The sequence below is a fragment of the Panonychus citri genome, unplaced genomic scaffold (assembly GCF_014898815.1).
Source record: "Panonychus citri isolate SS breed McGregor unplaced genomic scaffold, ASM1489881v1 Contig00049, whole genome shotgun sequence".
Classification (NCBI taxonomy): Eukaryota; Metazoa; Arthropoda; class Arachnida; order Trombidiformes; family Tetranychidae; genus Panonychus; species Panonychus citri.
The window spans coordinates 293,143-312,220 of record NW_026515454.1 but is presented as its reverse complement, the minus strand read 5'-3'; the positions used below and the strand labels follow the sequence as shown (position 1 = coordinate 312,220).

At 27.0% G+C, this 19,078-nt stretch overlaps 2 protein-coding genes across 3 annotated transcripts; both read left to right on the top strand.

The window, feature by feature from the left end:
- Positions 1–2,383: 2,383 nt before the first annotated feature.
- On the top strand, positions 2,384–3,683 carry LOC128385454 (uncharacterized). The gene is made up of 2 exons (XM_053344321.1): positions 2,384–2,929; positions 3,156–3,683. The coding sequence occupies exons 1-2, from the start codon at positions 2,504–2,506 to the stop codon at positions 3,309–3,311; spliced, it is 582 nt and encodes a 193-aa protein (XP_053200296.1). The 5' UTR covers positions 2,384–2,503; the 3' UTR covers positions 3,312–3,683.
- Positions 3,684–6,427: 2,744 nt separating this feature from the next.
- LOC128398235 (GAS2-like protein 2A) lies at positions 6,428–18,750 on the top strand. 2 transcript variants are annotated; one of them, XM_053359065.1, is made up of 6 exons: positions 6,428–6,822; positions 8,772–9,106; positions 9,173–9,583; positions 10,124–10,799; positions 17,383–17,490; positions 17,583–18,750. In XM_053359065.1, exons 3-6 carry the CDS (start codon positions 9,312–9,314, stop codon positions 18,657–18,659), a joined length of 2,133 nt encoding a protein of 710 aa, XP_053215040.1. In that variant the 5' UTR covers positions 6,428–6,822; positions 8,772–9,106; positions 9,173–9,311; the 3' UTR covers positions 18,660–18,750. The 2 variants fall into 2 exon arrangements, with proteins under 2 accessions (XP_053215040.1, XP_053215039.1); XM_053359064.1 differs by having other exon boundaries at positions 8,772–9,583.
- Positions 18,751–19,078: the final 328 nt, after the last annotated feature.

Here is a 19,078-nt window from a genome sequence, read left to right as displayed (position 1 = left end):
ATCCATTGTCTCGGTAACTTGGTGAAAGCATAACAAATACAATTTTAAGATGATCATCATCATGATCATCATGGTTGATGATGAATATGTATACTTAAAGATTGCTGATAAATCATCATGAAGATGCTCATGTATTTATCTTTCTATGTTTCTTATATTCTTACAAAGTTTTTTTCATCTCTCTCTCAATGAGTTACTTGTTTTTTCATGATTCTCTCTCTCTCTCTCTCTCTCCTCTCTCTCTGATCATCATTATTCCTCCACCCCACTGAATCGCATCCTTAATCATTGCGTGATCAATCAATTTCAAATGAACTTTTTTCCCTTTCATTCATATGCTCAATTCAATATATTGAATAATATTCAACCTCTTTTTTTCACTTCCATTGTTACAACCACAACCCAATCATTTGTGCAAGACAATTGTGACTTTTATCATCATCATCATCATCATCATCATCATTACCATTACCATTATATTTATTATCATCTTCATCCCCCTGTTCAAGTTCAAAGTTACCATCATCAGATCACTAACGATATCAAGTAAACGCTGAAAATGAACTTTTCCGTTTTCTCTTGAAACTTTTTTTCCCTTTCATTTTCATTTTCGTTATCAACTTTTTCTATCACTTAGAACTTTTTTTTCCCTATTAACAGTTATTATCTTACCTCTAGTTGATTGTATCATCAAAGTGATTAGTGGTAAATTGTTTACCACAATTAACTTTCATCTTCGTTATTGTTGTTGTTGTTTTTTTTTCATAGGCCCTGATTCAATCCTTTTCAAAGTGAATCACTTTTTTTTTCAATAACTTTTATTATCTCATAGTGTGTAAGGTCATCAGCCCTGAGGGTATTTTTTTACCTTCATCATTATCATGATGATAATTGAATTTACAATAAATATAAATACATTTGCTTTAAACATTCAATAGGTAAACTTAATTGTTAATTCAATTTGTACACAATCACCATAGTCTAATAGGTTTGTTTACCTTGATTTACATCAAACTTTTCCAATTTAACTTTGTTTTCTCAATTGGATGAAATTTTTTCAACTTATTAAAGCTCTAATTGTAATCATCAACTATCACAATTAACTTTAACAATCATGGACCAGCATCATTATCATTTCAATGGAAAGTAATATTTAACAATCACAAACTTTTACCTTTCATTTTCTGGTCAGTTCATTGAAACATAATCTTAAATCAGATTTTAACATGATAATAATTAAATTGTTGTGAAAATATTAATTCATCTAATGAATAACAATCAATAATAATGAAATTGATTCAAATTTCAAAATCTTAAATCAATTGATTAGTTGTTTATATTACTCCATCTGGTGGATAATTTAGTCAACAATATGAGAAAAAAAAGTTTCCCTTTGTAAATAATTAACTTTTAATTAAATTTGTTGATGATTAGTAAATTTGATTAATAAATATTAATACAATTTAAATAATTATTAATTTATGGTTAAACCAGACAAATTAATTTTCCAACAAGGAAGTTTACAAACAATCAATTGATTGACTTTTGTGAACAAATTAACAAAAGTTGAAAACTTTAATTTACTTTGTTGTTGTTGTTGTTGAGTTAAATTGTTGTTTAATTGTCCGAAAGTAACAAAGTACAGACAAATTTAATTGTATGATTGTTATGGTAAAACTTTAATTGTACTGTTTGGGTCAACCAGGACAATTTAAATTTTGTCAATTACAAGTTGTTGTGTTCATAAAGCCCATTAGATTAATTCAACCGTTAATCATGTCAAGGAGATAGAGTGAGTAGTTAAATAAACAGCAACAATCAACAATTGACAATCAAACAACAATTCAATCATTATTATCATAATAATATAACCACAATCATCAAGAAAACAACAACAACAAACAACAAACAATTTATTAACATGAAGACTAATAATTTATCAAGTTAATCATAAAGATGAAACCAAATTAACAGTTATAATATTTAAACCAGACAAGACGAGTGATTAACTTTGATTGTCATGGAATCATTATTATTATTATTATTCAATAATCAATAATAATAATAATATTACTGGATAATCATGATGAGGATGACAAGATGAATGATGAAGATGATTAAATAGTGAAAATTTTCCCTTGACACTAATTTTTAACTAATCATTTTAAAGGACCGGTTCCTAATCCATGATATATATCACACAAATTAATGATTAGCTCACTGGCTCACTGATGATAATTACCATCCCACCACCTACCTGAGTGTGTCCACCTTACCTTTATCTTCATCAAACTCACTCCTACTGAGAGAGAGAGAGTGAGAGAGTGAGAGTGAGTGAGTTTCTCACTCTCAATGTTTATATTAATCGTTGGTTGCGAACGATTTTTGTTCAAATTGATTGTAACTTTCCAATTAATAGAAAACTTTTAATTGTGGAAATAAAAATTGTTTCAATTTTGTGGAGAGAAAAAAATTTTCGACTCTATTAATCTGATTGATCATCATGTTTAAATTAATTTGTTTCTGTTTAATTTCATCTGTGTTAATTGGTTCATCAATTGGTTTACCTCAGCAACAATTTCAACCTCAACCAACTTCAGGTCAACTTCAGGCTGGACCACAAGTCTCCGGACCAGGACCTCAGGAAGCCGCTGGTGGACCACCTCAACCTCCACAAATCAGCTGGGGAAAATGTCCACAATTGGAACCAAAAGAAAGTGAAAAAAAAGTAAAAGCCGAAATAATCAGTAATTGTCTCAAATCAATCACTCTCCCAGAAAACATTACCCAAGAATCGGTTGAAAAACACCGAACTGAAGTGGCCCGATGTGCACTTAACGCCGAAAACTGGTTCACCGCCGATGGTAAATATCGTTACGAAAAAGCTGAAACCGAAATCAAGAACAAGAAACTTACACCCGATGTAGAGGTAAGAGAATCAATTAAATTAACTCAATCAATTCACGAATTCACTTAAATCTTAACCCACTCGAATCAGTTGATAGCCTTGATTTACCATCTATGGTTAATTTCCAGAGGCAATGTTATTAATGTTTGTTGTCTCGATTAACCTGTGAGAGTAAAAAATCTCATTCCTTTCAAGCTCAATTGTTAACTAATTGTTGATTAATTTTCCATTCAATTTGATTAAATAGCCTCAAGTCTTACGACAACATAACGAATGTAAAAAAGAGGCCGAGGAACAATTTGCCGCTGGAATTGCTCAAATTCAATTGTACCAAGCATGTATGGACTATCACATCTCAATGATCTGTGGTATTCAAATTGTTGGCGCATCTCCACCCCAATAATTAACTAATTGTTGCCCATGTTAACCATCACATTCGAGCTTGGAAAACTTTTCGAGAACAAAAAAGTTTTCGTCCTTTTCTTTACCATAATTACTTTTGTACTTTTTTTCCTTCCATTCAAATGCTCAACTTTCTCATCTATTGTCAAGGTTTTCAATCTTTCTGTCCAACAATTTACTTCTAATCTTAGATAATTAACTAATCAACACTCAAGTTGAACAATTAACAAACTTGTAACTGTATTTTTACAGTAATCAAATGTTTTGTTTGTTTTTTTAAAGAAAATCATTGGAACTTTTTTTTTAATCATAACAATTAAATCAAAAAAAAACTCAATTCTAATAAAAGGAAAAGTTTGATTTGTTAATTAAATTGTTCTTGGTGTTTTCATTGATCAAATCATGAAAGTGGTTAAGGTTAAATTGTTGCTGTTGTTGTTTTTTTTATATCAATTGAATTTAGTATCAAATCAAAGCAACAATTAAAATCTAATTCAATTGTTTGGCTTGATTGGGAAAGTGTTGATTTTTCATTCTCTTCCTTTACCTTTTTTTTTGCTTAATTGTCCTTCCAATGATTGGTGACAATTAGTAATAATAATTTATTATTAGCTCAGTGTTGTTAATTGTTTATCTTTTGCACAATCACTGAACATGATCAAGTTAATTGTTGATGGTGAACAGTAACAATTAAGGTTAACATTATGATTTCTATCCAAAGTTAACTTTTATTTTCTGATCAAATTTCCTGTTCCATTGATTACAATTAATATAATGATCGTCCAATTGTAACAATGGACTAAATTGTTAGTTGTTTAACTAATCAAAGTAAAAGGGTTTTTAATTTAATTTTTTAATCTAATCATGATTGTAACAAATTGATTAGTTTCTTTAAATTTGATTAACTTTCTGGTTTTTCTGGTTAAAATCTGGTTTATTTCATAATCAACCTACTCACTTAATTATAACCTTGAATTAAATTAAAATCCCAGAGATTCAGCTGATTAATTGTTAAGTTTAAATTGTTAACGATTAGCAACAATTATCAAGCAAATCAAATTAATAATAATAATAATAATATTCATGTTTAGGTCAAAGTGATAATCAAGATCGTTTTATATTAACTGAATTAAGGTCAATTTACAATTAGTTAATTCTCAAGTCAATCAACAGAAAAAAAAACTTTTTGTCTTCTTCACGGTGATTAGTATTATTAGTTAAATGGTAAATCAAGTTCAATTTAATATAATCAACGATCAGAACGATTGACCAGGTCAAATGTACAGAAAATGGTTCTAACAAGTTCGATAATATTAATAAGTCGAAACAAGGTCGACATTGTTAATCAAGATAAACAACATCAATAGAACTTTTTTTTCAAATTTTCCATCTTTCAAACCTTAATGTCCATCAATAATTAGCTAATTAACTAATAGCAATCGCACAAAATTCAATTTAAATTGTTTTAAACAAAGAAAAACTTTTTATTTGAAAAACTTTTTTTTTCATTTCGATCATCTCATTTTAGTTGTATTCCAATCTCATAGATGGCGCTTCAGGTTCTTCGTATTTAAAACTTTAATTGTTGATAATAATCAACTATCAAGTTAATTGTTTGCAATTAGACGACTGGTCAATTAATCATCTTTTACTCACAATAACACAATTAACTCTAAACTGAATGTAAATCATTTGATTACTATTAATATTTCTGTTTACTTGTTAGTTAATCATTTGGTTGCATGTTTAATTTAAATTAGTGAGACTAACAATTAATATTTAGATAAAAGTGAAAATAAATATTAACCAAATTAACTTAGTAATTTAATTATCTGAATCATATTGTTGTTGTTGTTGTTGTTTTGTATCTTCCCTTTAAATGTTAATTACAATCAAATTAGCACAATTTTACTGATCAAATTGTTATTTGAAAAAAAAATGAATAACAATTAACTATTAAATTGATTGACAAAGGAAAACATCATCAATATATAATCAGCTGATTAAACTTTAATTAGCTCTGATGATCAACCTTAATCTTGATTGTTGATTAAGAAAAAAAATTTTCCCTCAATCAAAAAAAAAACAACAACACCACAATTGAATCAGTCTGATTAAACAATTAAATCAATTGTATGAGTATCAATTAAACAACTTTAACCATCAAATCAAATCATCAATAAAGTATAAATTGTCAATCTAATTACGTCAAATTTTGATTCAATTAAAGTTCAATCTCATCAAGAATATCAATTTAATCATTTGAACAACGAGAACCGATAACTTGTCATCTTAATAATCATAATCATCATCATCATCATCTTAATTGTGAACAATATTAAACTAAAATTTGATAAAAAATCAAAGCAAAAAAAATAAATAGATTGACAGAGTTAATTGTAAGGGTCAATTAAGGTTGATTGTTGATGATTGATAATAAATTGATATTAATAATAATAAAAAAAAAGCGACACAATGAAAGTGATCAAAGGACAATTGATGAGGATGATAAACTTATCATCCTCATCATCAGTAACACCCAATGATAAGCAATCAACTGAATCAATTGGAATATACTTGGTCAATGATTAACTAATTGTAAACTGGTTTACTTTTGTTTATGAAAAAAAACAGAAGCGGAAACAAATTAAATCCAATGATTATAATGATTAAGGTAAATCAATATGATTTAAATGATAATCATGACACTTTGTTTCAATTTGTTTAGTGTTTCAAGTTTCAAATTTCAAATTATATTCAGATATCATGATAACCATGAAACAAATACCCGATATCATGAATCGGTTTACATGAATAAAGGTTATCATTGAAAAATGGAAACTAAAAAGGAAACGGAAATGATGAGTTGTCCATATAATACATAAAAGGTAAGAACGTCAATTGATCATTTTATGAGATGAATTAAATAAACATTACGATTCTGGTGATGATGATGGAGGAAGATGATGTAAAGTATTAGTGTAAAGGATGAGATGATGATGATGATGATGATGAGGATGAGAAAGAAGATGGAACAAAAAGTCGACAGAAAAATAGACAGAAAAGAAAGAAAGGTAAAAAGGAGGATCTTTAATGTCGTCATACGAGAAAAAAGGTTTAACCAAATGTTTGATTCTTTCAAATGGTGAATTTTGATGTTTTCTGTTAATTGTTGGAAGATTAAATAAGTTAATTTAGTTAAGATTCATTCACAATTAAGTTCACATCAAACTCTCATCACAAACTGCGAGAGCGACATGAAAAAAGTGTCAACAATCAACAGTAAACAATTTGATTATCGTCATGCAAATGGAAAACAATCAACAGTAGTCAACAATTAACTCTAACGACAATCAAACTATTGTCTTAATTATTTGTGTCAATGTTAATTGTTAATCTCAATGAATTGTGATTTTCTGTGAATAGTTTGTGATTGTGTCCAAAAAGTTTTTCATTAACTGGATTAACCTTTTCTTGGATAATAATAATTAACGTAACAATCATAATAATAGGTGAGTTTTAATTAATCATCAATTGATCACATTCAACTAAATTGTAATTAAATACCAACGATTGACAATCTGTATAAACAGAAGGCAATTAACTAATTGTCTGTTGTTTGTTGTTTAGTTTTAATCATCAATTTTTTTTGCTATTTCAAGGATATGCAATTGATTAATTGTTGTTTTTTTTCAAAGATTTTACAATTACAATTAGTTAACCAATTGTGTTGGATAGTTAATTGTAATTAACACCCAATTTGACTTTAAATTTTCTTGGAAAATCAATCAAATTTGATTATATCGATGATTAATTAAGCTTAATTGTAGGTGACATCTTCCGACGCATTAATTATGATTGAAATTTAGTGTAACAATTAAGGTTTTTGTTGAACAATTTACTTAATTTTTTTATTCATCTGAGTGGGAATTTAAATTAAACTGATTTGGTAAATTAACAAACACATCCACATATATAAATTAGAGGAAAACAATTGATGACAATTTAAATTACTGGTAAAATTAACAAATCGTACAAATTTGATTCTTGATCAACAACAACAATTAACCATTAATTGTGATAATTAAAAAAAAGGACAATAACTAACATGTCACAAGGAAGTTTAATAAACAACAATCATAATCAACCATTTGATTTGTCTGACAATTGTGATGATTAAAATTAAACAGCAGCAATTAAATGACAAAACATGTTGAAAGTAACAGTAAATATAATCAAATAGTCAAACCAATCAAATTGTTAACCAATTATTATTAATGATCAAAAACTGTAATCATGATTAAATAACAACTCGAACAATTTAAAAAATATGATTGGCCTTTAATCATTTGATTAACGTTCATTGTTGTTATTGTTAATTTTGAACCATACATTTTGTTTAGGTAAATTAACCTTGATTATTTTTCACACAACAATTTAGTTAATTGTGTAATCAAGACACAAACACAAAGACACACACACAAACATATCCACGAAAACTGATCATTATTGATTGTGGGTTAACAATCAGCTTATATTATGATAATAATCATAAAGATAATCACAATTAGTGGTAACAATTAATAAAGGAAACGACATAATATTACAACTAATCAACTTAATTAAAAGTTACTACGGTAACAATTAGAGTTAGAACTTTTTTCCCCACCCCTCTCACTGATTCGATGTCCTCTCTCTCTCTCTCTCTCTCTGGTTAAACTAATCATCTTAATCATTATTATCTTGATGATCATTTAATTATTAGTACCGGATTTATATTCGTTGATTATATTTAATCAAGAATAAATAAAAAACCGGGTTCGTTGATTAACTTTTTTCCTAATCAAATCCGGTTAGTATCATGTTGTTGTTGACCTTTTTCAAACTGATGATGATCAACCCTGTGAATCTAGTTTTGTGATAATCAACAATCAGCAATCAACAACCAACAATCAACAATCATCTATTAAACTAATAACAGTTATACAAAGTTTCAATTGTTTATTAACCAATACCATTGATAATTTAAATTGTTCAACTACTGTTTCCTTCATTGTGTAAATTATTATTTATTTCAAATTGTTGATTGTTATTGATTTTAACAATATTAATACCCAATCACAATTAATATCAGTTTTTGATATATCATTTTTTGTTGTTGTTATTCTGTTACCAGTAAGTTTAATGATTGGTAACAACAACAATCAATTAATTGTAATTGTGAATGAGAAAAAAAAAGTTTCCATCTCAATGTTGACGCGAAAAAAAAAATCGGAAAAAGTTGAAATTGTTTTATAAACTTTCATCTTCACTTTGATTGTTTGTCAACAATTAACTTTCACCTTTATCATTGTACTCATCATCAGGAATAACTATTATTAAATTGTTCAACAATTACCTTAATCAACTTGATCGTAATCACTTTACTTATGATTTTTTTTTAAATATTATATCTTTTCAGGTCGTTAATCCAATAAGTCAAATCCATTTGGGTGATTTGATTTAGTAAATTGTTCCTGTTTTTTTTATAAATTGTATCTTCACCTTTGGAATCCATTTAATAACATTTAATTGCTACAATCAACACCAATCACTAGATAATCATCATCATAATGTAATAAGTGACTACCGATTGACTGATTACTTCTTGAGGGTTTCATGGATTAAGAAAAAAAGAAAACGGATTAACCTTAAGTGTCCAGAGAAAAGTAGAAAAAGTTTCAAATTTCAAGAAAAAGAAAAAGAAAACTAATCAACAACTTAATCCAATTAGCAAAAGGGATTAGATTGGAAAAGGTATCAACTGTTAATCCTTTAATCTCTTCATAAGAGTAATTAATCTTAAATTATTTACTCTTGAAGGTCTAAGATTGTCTTGACAGTTTCATCAGTCACCATTTGAATTTGAAACAATCAACAACAACAACAACAGAATCAAAAGTTTTTCAGAAAATAGTGTCAACAATTAACTAATCATTTCCATCATCATCATCATCAAATAATGTCTCCTGCTTGTGAGAAAAACAATATTTCAACCCTGGAAAATTCAGTTTCCCTGATTAACCTGAATTCCAGTTGCGATTCAACTTATTCTGACCTATTGGATACTTCATCTTCATCCTATTCAAGATCTTACCGGAACTTCCGGTCAAATGAGGAATACCTTTGGGCCATGAAGGAGGATCTTGCTGAATGGTTGAATAATTTATATGAAATTAACATTAATGCCGATAATTTTATCCACAAACTTGAAACTGGTGTAATTTTGTGCAGGTAAGAAAAGTAATAGAAACTTGAAAGTCTCTTAACCTTTAATCCAAATCCATGATAATCAAAGTAACCACATGATAAACTTGTCCAATTGTTAAAAGTTAATTGTGATCAAACAATCAACATTCATCATGTTAAAAGATCCCACTTGTTAGTTTATCATGGTTATCATGATTAAGATGATACAACAAAGTAAACAACAATTAACTATATTTTTCTTACTCCTTCACACATATGAAATCAAATTATATCAAATAACAACAACAACAACAACAATTAACCTCTTACAGTCACAATTAATTTGAACAATATTCATTCAGATAAACACTCACTCACACACACACAAGGTGCTGGGTGTGTGTTGATTTTAAATTGTTTAAAAATTTACCCTCAAGGATCAATGTAGGCTCTAGATTATTGAACAATTAACTTGACAATTTGGCAAAATATTGGCGATTTAATTACAATATAAATGTATTAATGATCTTGAAAGTAATTATCAATCAATCAATGATCAATTTTTGTCAATCTCTATTTCAACAGGTATGCTAATGATGTGATAAATAAAGCACTATCGATTGGTCATAAGTTTAATGATGCTAAAGATTCCGGAGGAAACGGAAATGATGCTGGAAAAGGAGGAGGAGGAGCAGATTCAAATAATAACAATCAAGCCATTTACAAAGGTGATGAGCTTAGATATCGGGCTAATGCTAAGCCGAAAACCTTTCAGGCTCGAGATAATGTTTCCAATTTTATCTCTTGGTGTAAATCGCTGAAAATTCATGATTGTTTACTATTTGAAACTGATGATTTGGTTCTGGGGAAAAATGAGAAATCATTTATTCTGTGTCTCCTTGAGGTATCCCGAAAGTGTACCGCCTTTGGCATGGTTGCTCCCCTAATTGTTCAAATGGAACAAGAAATTGATCGTGAATTGAATTCAGAGCAATTAATTGAAGATGATCAAAATGAAATTGAAGATAATTGTGATGGAAGTGAATATGAAAGTTCATTGGTAACCATTTCAACTTCACCTGATTCTGGTTACATGGGATCTTTAATCAGCTCAGAAAGTAAAGACAATCAATCAATTGAGTCTAATCAATCAACAACAACGATCAATAATTACAACAGTTCAAATGATGATAAACAATCATCAACAATTAAAAGTGAATCTCAAATTGTCACCAATAACCTTAAATGTCTTCATGAAAGGGTAAGTTAAATGAAGTGATTTAATTATTAATCTTAATCACAATTCAATCTTTTCATTTTAATATTTTTCTCACCTATTGGATTAGTTGATTCTTACCTGATTTCTTAACAATTAAGAGCAATCAAATTTTGTCTCAATTTCTACTGATTCAATTGAGATTTTTTTATCCTCTTCTTGATTATCTAAGTGTCAATCTAATTGAATTAGTTTAATCAACTTCAAATTGCTGAAAAGATTAACAATATGAATCAAGAAAGTTAAAAACTCCAATCACAATTCATTGTTAAGGCTTCGGTTGATTGTGATTACATTTCAATCATCATCATGATCGTTGATCAACTAATCAACAATTTAATAATAGTATCATTTCAATTAAATCTTTTTAATCACAAAAATCTTAATCAATAATTTCACTTTAAAATGGTTGATTGTCAATTGATTGTTTAACGAAATAAGAAAAAAAGTTTCGAAACTTTTTTCAAATTTTCTTTAAAAACTTTCACTTTGATTAACGATCTTTTCTAATTAAATTAATCCCAATCAATCAGAATCATCTGAACTTAATTCAGTTGTCTTCTTTTTTTCTTATCATAATTAACTAATCATATTGGTTTAAATCATTTATGATTAACTCTAATAATAGAAATAGTTTTTTTTTATTCTTCCTCTAAATTAAACTGATTTTGTATCATTCAAATTGTAATTAATCATAATTAACCTTTAATTGTTACTGATTATCTTGTTGTTGTTGGTCAATTGTGGTTAAGTTATATGATTAAATCTGAATTACAATTTATATTTATATTAATTGTGAAAATTTGATTCATTGAAATGAATTTACAACAAAGTTTTAAGATTTAGCAACAATTTAAATTTTAATTCTTGATCATTGATTACAATTTAGACTTACGGTTCAACCCTTAATTGTTTTTGTTTAGTATCATTATTTTAATTATAATCCTTTAAGATATATTAATGATAACAATTAAGGTGATTATGGTTAAAGTTATTAGTTAATTCATTGTCCTAGATTTTGATTAATACCAAAAAATTAACTGATCACAATAATAGTTACACAGCAATTAAAGTTAATTTATATTTATCATTTTGATTCAATTGTTAGATAATGATGATGATTATTACTTTTAATTTTTCAAGACAAACCTTAATTGTAATAATTAAGATGGTGATTAATAAACTACAATTAAGGGTGGAGATTGACCAAGAGACACAATTTAGCTGATTGATATGAGTTAATTGATAACAATTTACTTAATTTCTTGTGAATCAGTTAATCATCTTGATCAGTTTTCATTATTATTTTAAGGTCAATGTTGGTAAATTGATTGTTATTAATTTTGAGCAATTTACTTTAATAATAAACAATCAAAACATTAATCTAATAATTAGTTGATTTTCTTGTAGGTTGTTAATGATATTAGTCAAATTAAATCAGTAGCAATTTAATTTAATCAATTGATGATTGATTCTCATCTTAATTATTGACAGAAACAAATCAATTTTCAAACGATCAAATTAATTATATCAGATTACAATTAAAATTGATTATCATCAATGTTCAACTGATTGAATCAATTGATTTTGATTGATTGTTTTGTTTTAACAATCAATTTAAAAGCATGACAATAATTAGTTAATCAACTGAATTTGGTTTGAAAGGATTAACCTTAAGAAAAACAAATTTGCAACAATTAAATTTAATTGTGAAATCATTTGATTCCCTACAAACAACATTTTGTGTTATTATTAATAATTTGATTGCCAATAGTTGTTAACCATCACAATCAAGTTAATTGTTTGCCTGATTGAGATGGAAACACTTAACCCTGAATTAAATTAACCAAACAATCAACTGTTAATCATTTTGAAAACTTTAATCACAATCAATTGATTCACTCTAAATCTAAGAAAACCATTTAACTCTTTATGAAAAAATTTCCTTTGATTGTAACAATTAACTTTAAATTGTTGTACTACTTTGTAAAATTAATATATGATTAGAATTGAATATCTCTCATCTCTCAATTTAGTTAATTGTTGAATCGATTAATCCAATAAACTAAACAGTTTTCAAGTTAATCATAATCAAGAAAACGTTTCCCATTTGATTATCATTTTTTTAATTTAATTGTTCAGGTCAATTGATTGTCAACAATTTAATTTGATTGTCAAATTGGTTCCGCTTTTCATTATTGTCTTTTTTTAATCTTGATTATGATTAATCAATATTAACTTTCACCTAATTTTTTTGCTTGTTAATTCAGTTGTTAATTGTTGTTATCATATTCATTGGTTACTAATGATTTTAAATTGGTCTAATTAAATTTTAACCCATTGTAATGATAGTGAAAGCAAATTAACTTTACAACAATTAACTAATTACTATGATCATTATCAACATAAATTTATGGTTGGTTAATTGAATCTTAATGATGATGATAATTAAGGTGGAAACTAAATTAATTTTGATTAACCATTCATATTGTCACGAGATTTAGATTTAAATTGTGAGAATTTTTTTTAATTACTTTGTTAATCAATCTAATTTAATGTTAATATCAATGTTGAAATATAATTTTAAATTATTTAAGGTTCACCGAGTATGTTGATTAGTTGATTGCTCTGAATTAGTTTACAATCAATAGGAACAAATTGTTACCATAAACAATTAAAAATCCATTGGATAGTTAATTGAATTTAAAGTTTTTCCTTTTCCCTTAAACTGAATTAAATTTGATCAACAGATAACCGGAATTAACAATCAAGTTATTTGATTATCAGAGGATGGAACCGGATTTAGTAATATAAAAAAAATTAACAAACTCAATGATGATTAAGTTAATTTTAATGAGAAATTAATCTTTGTATTATCTTATTATTTAGTAAATTGTTGCCAATTTATTCAAATTGCAATGAAACAAGATGATGATCAACTTAATCAATATTAGAATTGAAATTGATTCCAACAATCAACTTGAATCATCAAGACAGGAAGATGATTAAATTTAATCAAGATTATCATGTTATTCAGGTTAATCATCACAATCTAAATCAGGGTTAACTTGATTATCATTTAATTGTTATTGAATTTTTTTTTTACTTCTAATTGTTTCCAGTTGATTGTAGGCCTGGTAATACAATATATTTATATTCATTATTAATAATAACTCAATTTGAACTTGGATTTAAGTTAACAATTAGTAAATTGTTGGCGACTTTAAGTATTTAGGGTTGATTAATGATTGGTAGTTAGTTAATTGTCTAAAATTGTAGAGTTCAAATCTCATTTCCTTATAAAGTTTTTCTTCAACAATCTGATTTTAATTTTGTTCATTTTCAACCGATTCTTGATTAATCTTGACCTAAATTGTTGCTAATATAATATATTTGAACAACAATTAAGCTGCTAAATTTGTTTAATCTGTGTTTCTGGGTGCTATTGTTTCAAGGTTTAAACAATTTGATCAGTAACAATTAACAGCAACAATAATCAGTTTGTGTTAATGATCAAAATGTTGATCAAGAAAACAAAAAGTTAATCAGCTTTAATTTTGTTCACAATTAAGGTTTGGTTGATCATCAATGTCCTATTGTATTTGATTAATTAATTTCCAAACTATTTAATCAACATGATGATGATGATCAGAATACAAAATTAATCAACATGTTTAAACTATAAACTATCATTATTATTGATTGAATTGCAAATGATTAACTATTAATTAGAAATGAACAAAATTTTCAAGGTTAATCATGATGAAATTTTTTTCTCTTAATTATAATCATGATTAAGAAAATTTCATAATAATAATAATCAAATATAACAATATAATAATTGAGGTTAAGTGTCATGATGATAATAATAATAATAAGATCATAATGATTAAGTTAATTGTTGTGTCAATTCAACAAGAAGATGATACAACATTGATAATGATTAGATTGTGATGATATTATAACAATTAAGAATCTAATTTTTTTCATGGTTAAGTTAATCAGTATCACAATCAGTAAACAATTTAAAACTGTAATAACTTTAATATTGTTATTAATAAATCACAATTAGTTAATTAATTTCTCTTGGAAAATTGTTCTTACCAATGTGTCAACGGAAAAGTTTCTTAATTGTCATGATAAATACTCACACAATCAGACAAACAATCAAGAGCAATTTAATTTTGCATGTAATGAAACAAACAACAATCAAACCTAATGATTTATTGATTAACTTTACTTCCTCATTGAAAATACCCATTCAATTGATTAAACTGAAAACACTAATGATATTAAAGTCAAATGTTAATTGTTACCAATTAATACTAAAACAAATTTAGTATTTAACTAAATTACTATGTTACCAGGAAGCTAAATTAACCTGATTGTTTCCGTTAATCATCATTATCATCAATAATTGAGAGACACAAACACAATCACAATCACAATATGATATTACAATCAATTGATGATCAATTTTGATTGTAATTGTAAAAAAAAAACATCATCATCACAATCATCAGATGACATGAAATGAGAAACAGTTCACAATTAACAACAATTAACACTGTAAATTGTGATTTTGTGTGTGTTTATAAGGTTAATCAAATTGTAATATCATCCCAACAATCAGAAACTAAATTAACTAACTAACAACTCTCCAGATAATTTAACTGGTTAACTGTTTATCATCAAAGTATCCTGATTGTCACTATTGTATCTTAACTCAATGAAACTAATGATGATGATGATGACGATGATTAAGATGATAATGATGATCAATTTAATTGTGAAAACGGATTAAAATGATTTCTTTCATTATTCTCATCACCTTTTCATCATCTTAACCTTTTTTTTTACCACTAAAAGTATCACCTTTTGATGGAGATGACAATCCATCCTCTTACCTGTTATCTTAATCATCTTAATCTTAATCATGATTAAGACTTTTTTTACCTAAATTGTTACCTGTTTATCCATTGTTGTTAAATATAAAGTAAAAGTTACATCAATAGGTTTACATTGATTGGATTAAAAGATTTTGATCTAATCCAGATAAAGGAAAACTTTTTTTTTACTTTTATCATTTGATTGTTGCAGTTTTATGAATGAGAGTGTATCTTGATTAAAATTGTATTACTTTAATCATCGTGTTGATAATGATGAAAGTTTATTATCAACTTCATATTGAATGATAACAAAAGTCTATTGATAAATTGTTACAGTAACAATTAACTTTTTGTTGTTGTTGAAAATGTGATTCTCAATTCACAATTAACTTGTTCAATTTAGATGAATACAAAATGATCACATTAATTTCAATGTTGTTGATATTTTTTTTCAAAGCAAAATAATCAATTTGATTGTTTATTTTACTTTGAAAAACTTTAACTAATTGTAAACAATTTAAATCAGATTGATTTCTAATTGTACAAATTATCCACCAATCAACTTAAATGATTCAATTTTCTTGTTGTTTACATTTAATTTAATTGTATATCACCAATTAACTGACCGTTTCCGTTTTTACCTTTCGTAACTAAATTAATATTTGTTAATTAGATTTCGTTTTTTAAATTAGTATTTATTTAAATGCTACTGATTAAATGGGTTGATTATTTGGAGACTTTTCCTTAAAATCATGTTGGTTGTAGATTTGTTAACTTTAATCACTTGTTTTTAAATGATCATCATTAATGTTAATCAACAATCAAATCTGATTACCTTGTTTGGGTCAGTAAATCACCCGACATCTTTGATAATAATAACAATTTAATTCAAATTGTTACCATCATGAAAGAGATGATGATGATGATGATGATGATTGCGTGAGCCTTTCCTACATCACCATCATCATCATCAACGTTAATTGTAATTGTAATTACGGCAAGAAAAAGACGACCCTTGATTAAGTGACTTAAATCATTAGTATTCTGTGTTTCCATTAGCAGTTAATTTAGATTGAATTTTCATGTTCCTACTTTTTTTATATTCCGATTCTGAAGCCTCAGGGCAAATTCAAGTCTATCACTTCCCATGATGATGATGATGAATAATTAGCTAAATGTCTTGATTCTTTCAGTGATTATCATTGGAAAGAAAACTAGTTTGATTATTCATCTTAATTGTAATCAGTTTCTCAATATCATTTCATTCAATCAACGATTGAAAATCTTTCTGTAAGTTTCCATAATCAACAATTAGTAAATTTGATTAGGAAACTTTTTTATCTCTATCATCATCATCATCGTCATTTGAATTGTAATGGTTAATTGTTATTACAATGTTAATGTTGATTTAAGACTTTTATTAACTTGTAATATGTTGATTAAGTTTCTTTACTATTAAATTAGCCACGAAAATTTAATTTCAATGAAAATTAACTTAAATTGGTCGTTAATTTAATCATAACGATTACGATGATTATCTTGTTGTTGTTACTTTCATGATATTAGTTTTTGATTAGCATGAGAAAATATGAAACGTGATTAACTTTGATTGTTTGAAATGGAAACTGATCTAATCACTTATTAATTAAATTGTTATTTTCTCTCGAAAATTAATTAAGGTTGTTGATCTCCTCAATCGATGTACTTGTCCATCACAATTTCCAATGGTCAAGGTTGCCGATGGTAAATATCGAGTTGGTAATCCAAAAGTTCTGATCTATGTTCGGGTAAGTTGATCAACAATTAAGAAGAAGAAAACAAACTAAATCAAATCAGAGAAGATGATTAACTAATTAAATTGGTTTCTATTCTATTAAAGATTCTTCGTAATCATGTTATGGTTCGAGTCGGAGGTGGTTGGGATACTCTTGGTCACTATCTTGACCGACATGATCCATGTCGATGTCGCATTGGAACAATTAACAAATCAACCTCACCTAATGGACTTTCAACCAACCCAATAATTAACAAAGACAAAGAAATCAATCTAATCAATAACATGAACACCATGAACAATAATAATAACAACAATAACAGTCCAACAATCACCATGAATCAAGTTAACCATCAGCAAAATCAATTGAAAAGTTCATTAGCTAATCGTAAATCAATTAATGGATCACAAGTTTGGATTAATTATAATCGTCAACCTTATCCATCAAATGAACCTCAATACACCAGCTATGATAATCTGCGTTTTTCAACAGGATCAATGATTTCAATTTATCCTAATCTAATCCGACGAGATTCAATTGGATTAACTGAATCATCATGTTCACTGAATTCATTTTCTGAAGGATCTGATCGTCAGCCCTCCCGATCGTCCCAATATTCAGATGATTCCTCTTCCTCCACCCACTCCAACACTTCGTCAACCTCATCAACCGCAACTTCATCATCAACCATCACAAGTTCAATGGGAAGTTCACCTCGAAGTTCAATCAGCTCTTCAACAGGTAGACTTAATCATCTAACTACTGGACAATTAAATTCATCGTCTTCCATTTCCTCTTCATCTTCATCCTCATCTCCATCATCTTCATTATACTTTAATCATCATCACAATCAATTTAATCGTCATAATAACAATAATAATAATCTGCTAATCAAAAGTCAACCTCAACGAGATCAAATCAATAATAGTAAAAATTACAACAAACTAATTACAGTTAATCAAAAAATTTCATCACCATTTAATCATCAGAGTAAAATTAAATCAGGAATCGCTAAATACATTGGATTAACTAATCGTAATCAAGTTAATTATCAATCAAGGCCAATCACCAATCTTAATAAAGTTAATTCTTGTACAAATATCAGATTCTGCCATCAATCAACAACAACAACAACAACAACTTCACCCTCAACGGGAACAATTAAACAACGAAAATTTTAATCAATCACAAATTAATCACAACTAAATTAAAATTAATTTTGCCTCCTTTAGAATCAACTAATTGACAAATTAAATACTAATTTCTTTCCAATTGTTGTAGTCATTTATTTTGTCTTTTCATTAACTTTTTTGTTTTGTTTCGTTGATTGTTATAACCCAATCCTTTTAATCACAATTAAAACAATCAATTTATCTGTCAGTTAATTGTGACAAAAAGCTTTAAATCAGTTTAATCATTTAAATCATTGTAAACTAAATTTACGAAAAACAAAAATGCTAATAATAAAAAAATAATTTATCAATATTAATTGTTATTACACTTTGATTGTTATATATTGCAAATGTTGATTAAATAGGAAAAATATAACTGCTAACAATTTATAAATTGCTATCAAATGTAAATAGCAATCAGTCTTGAT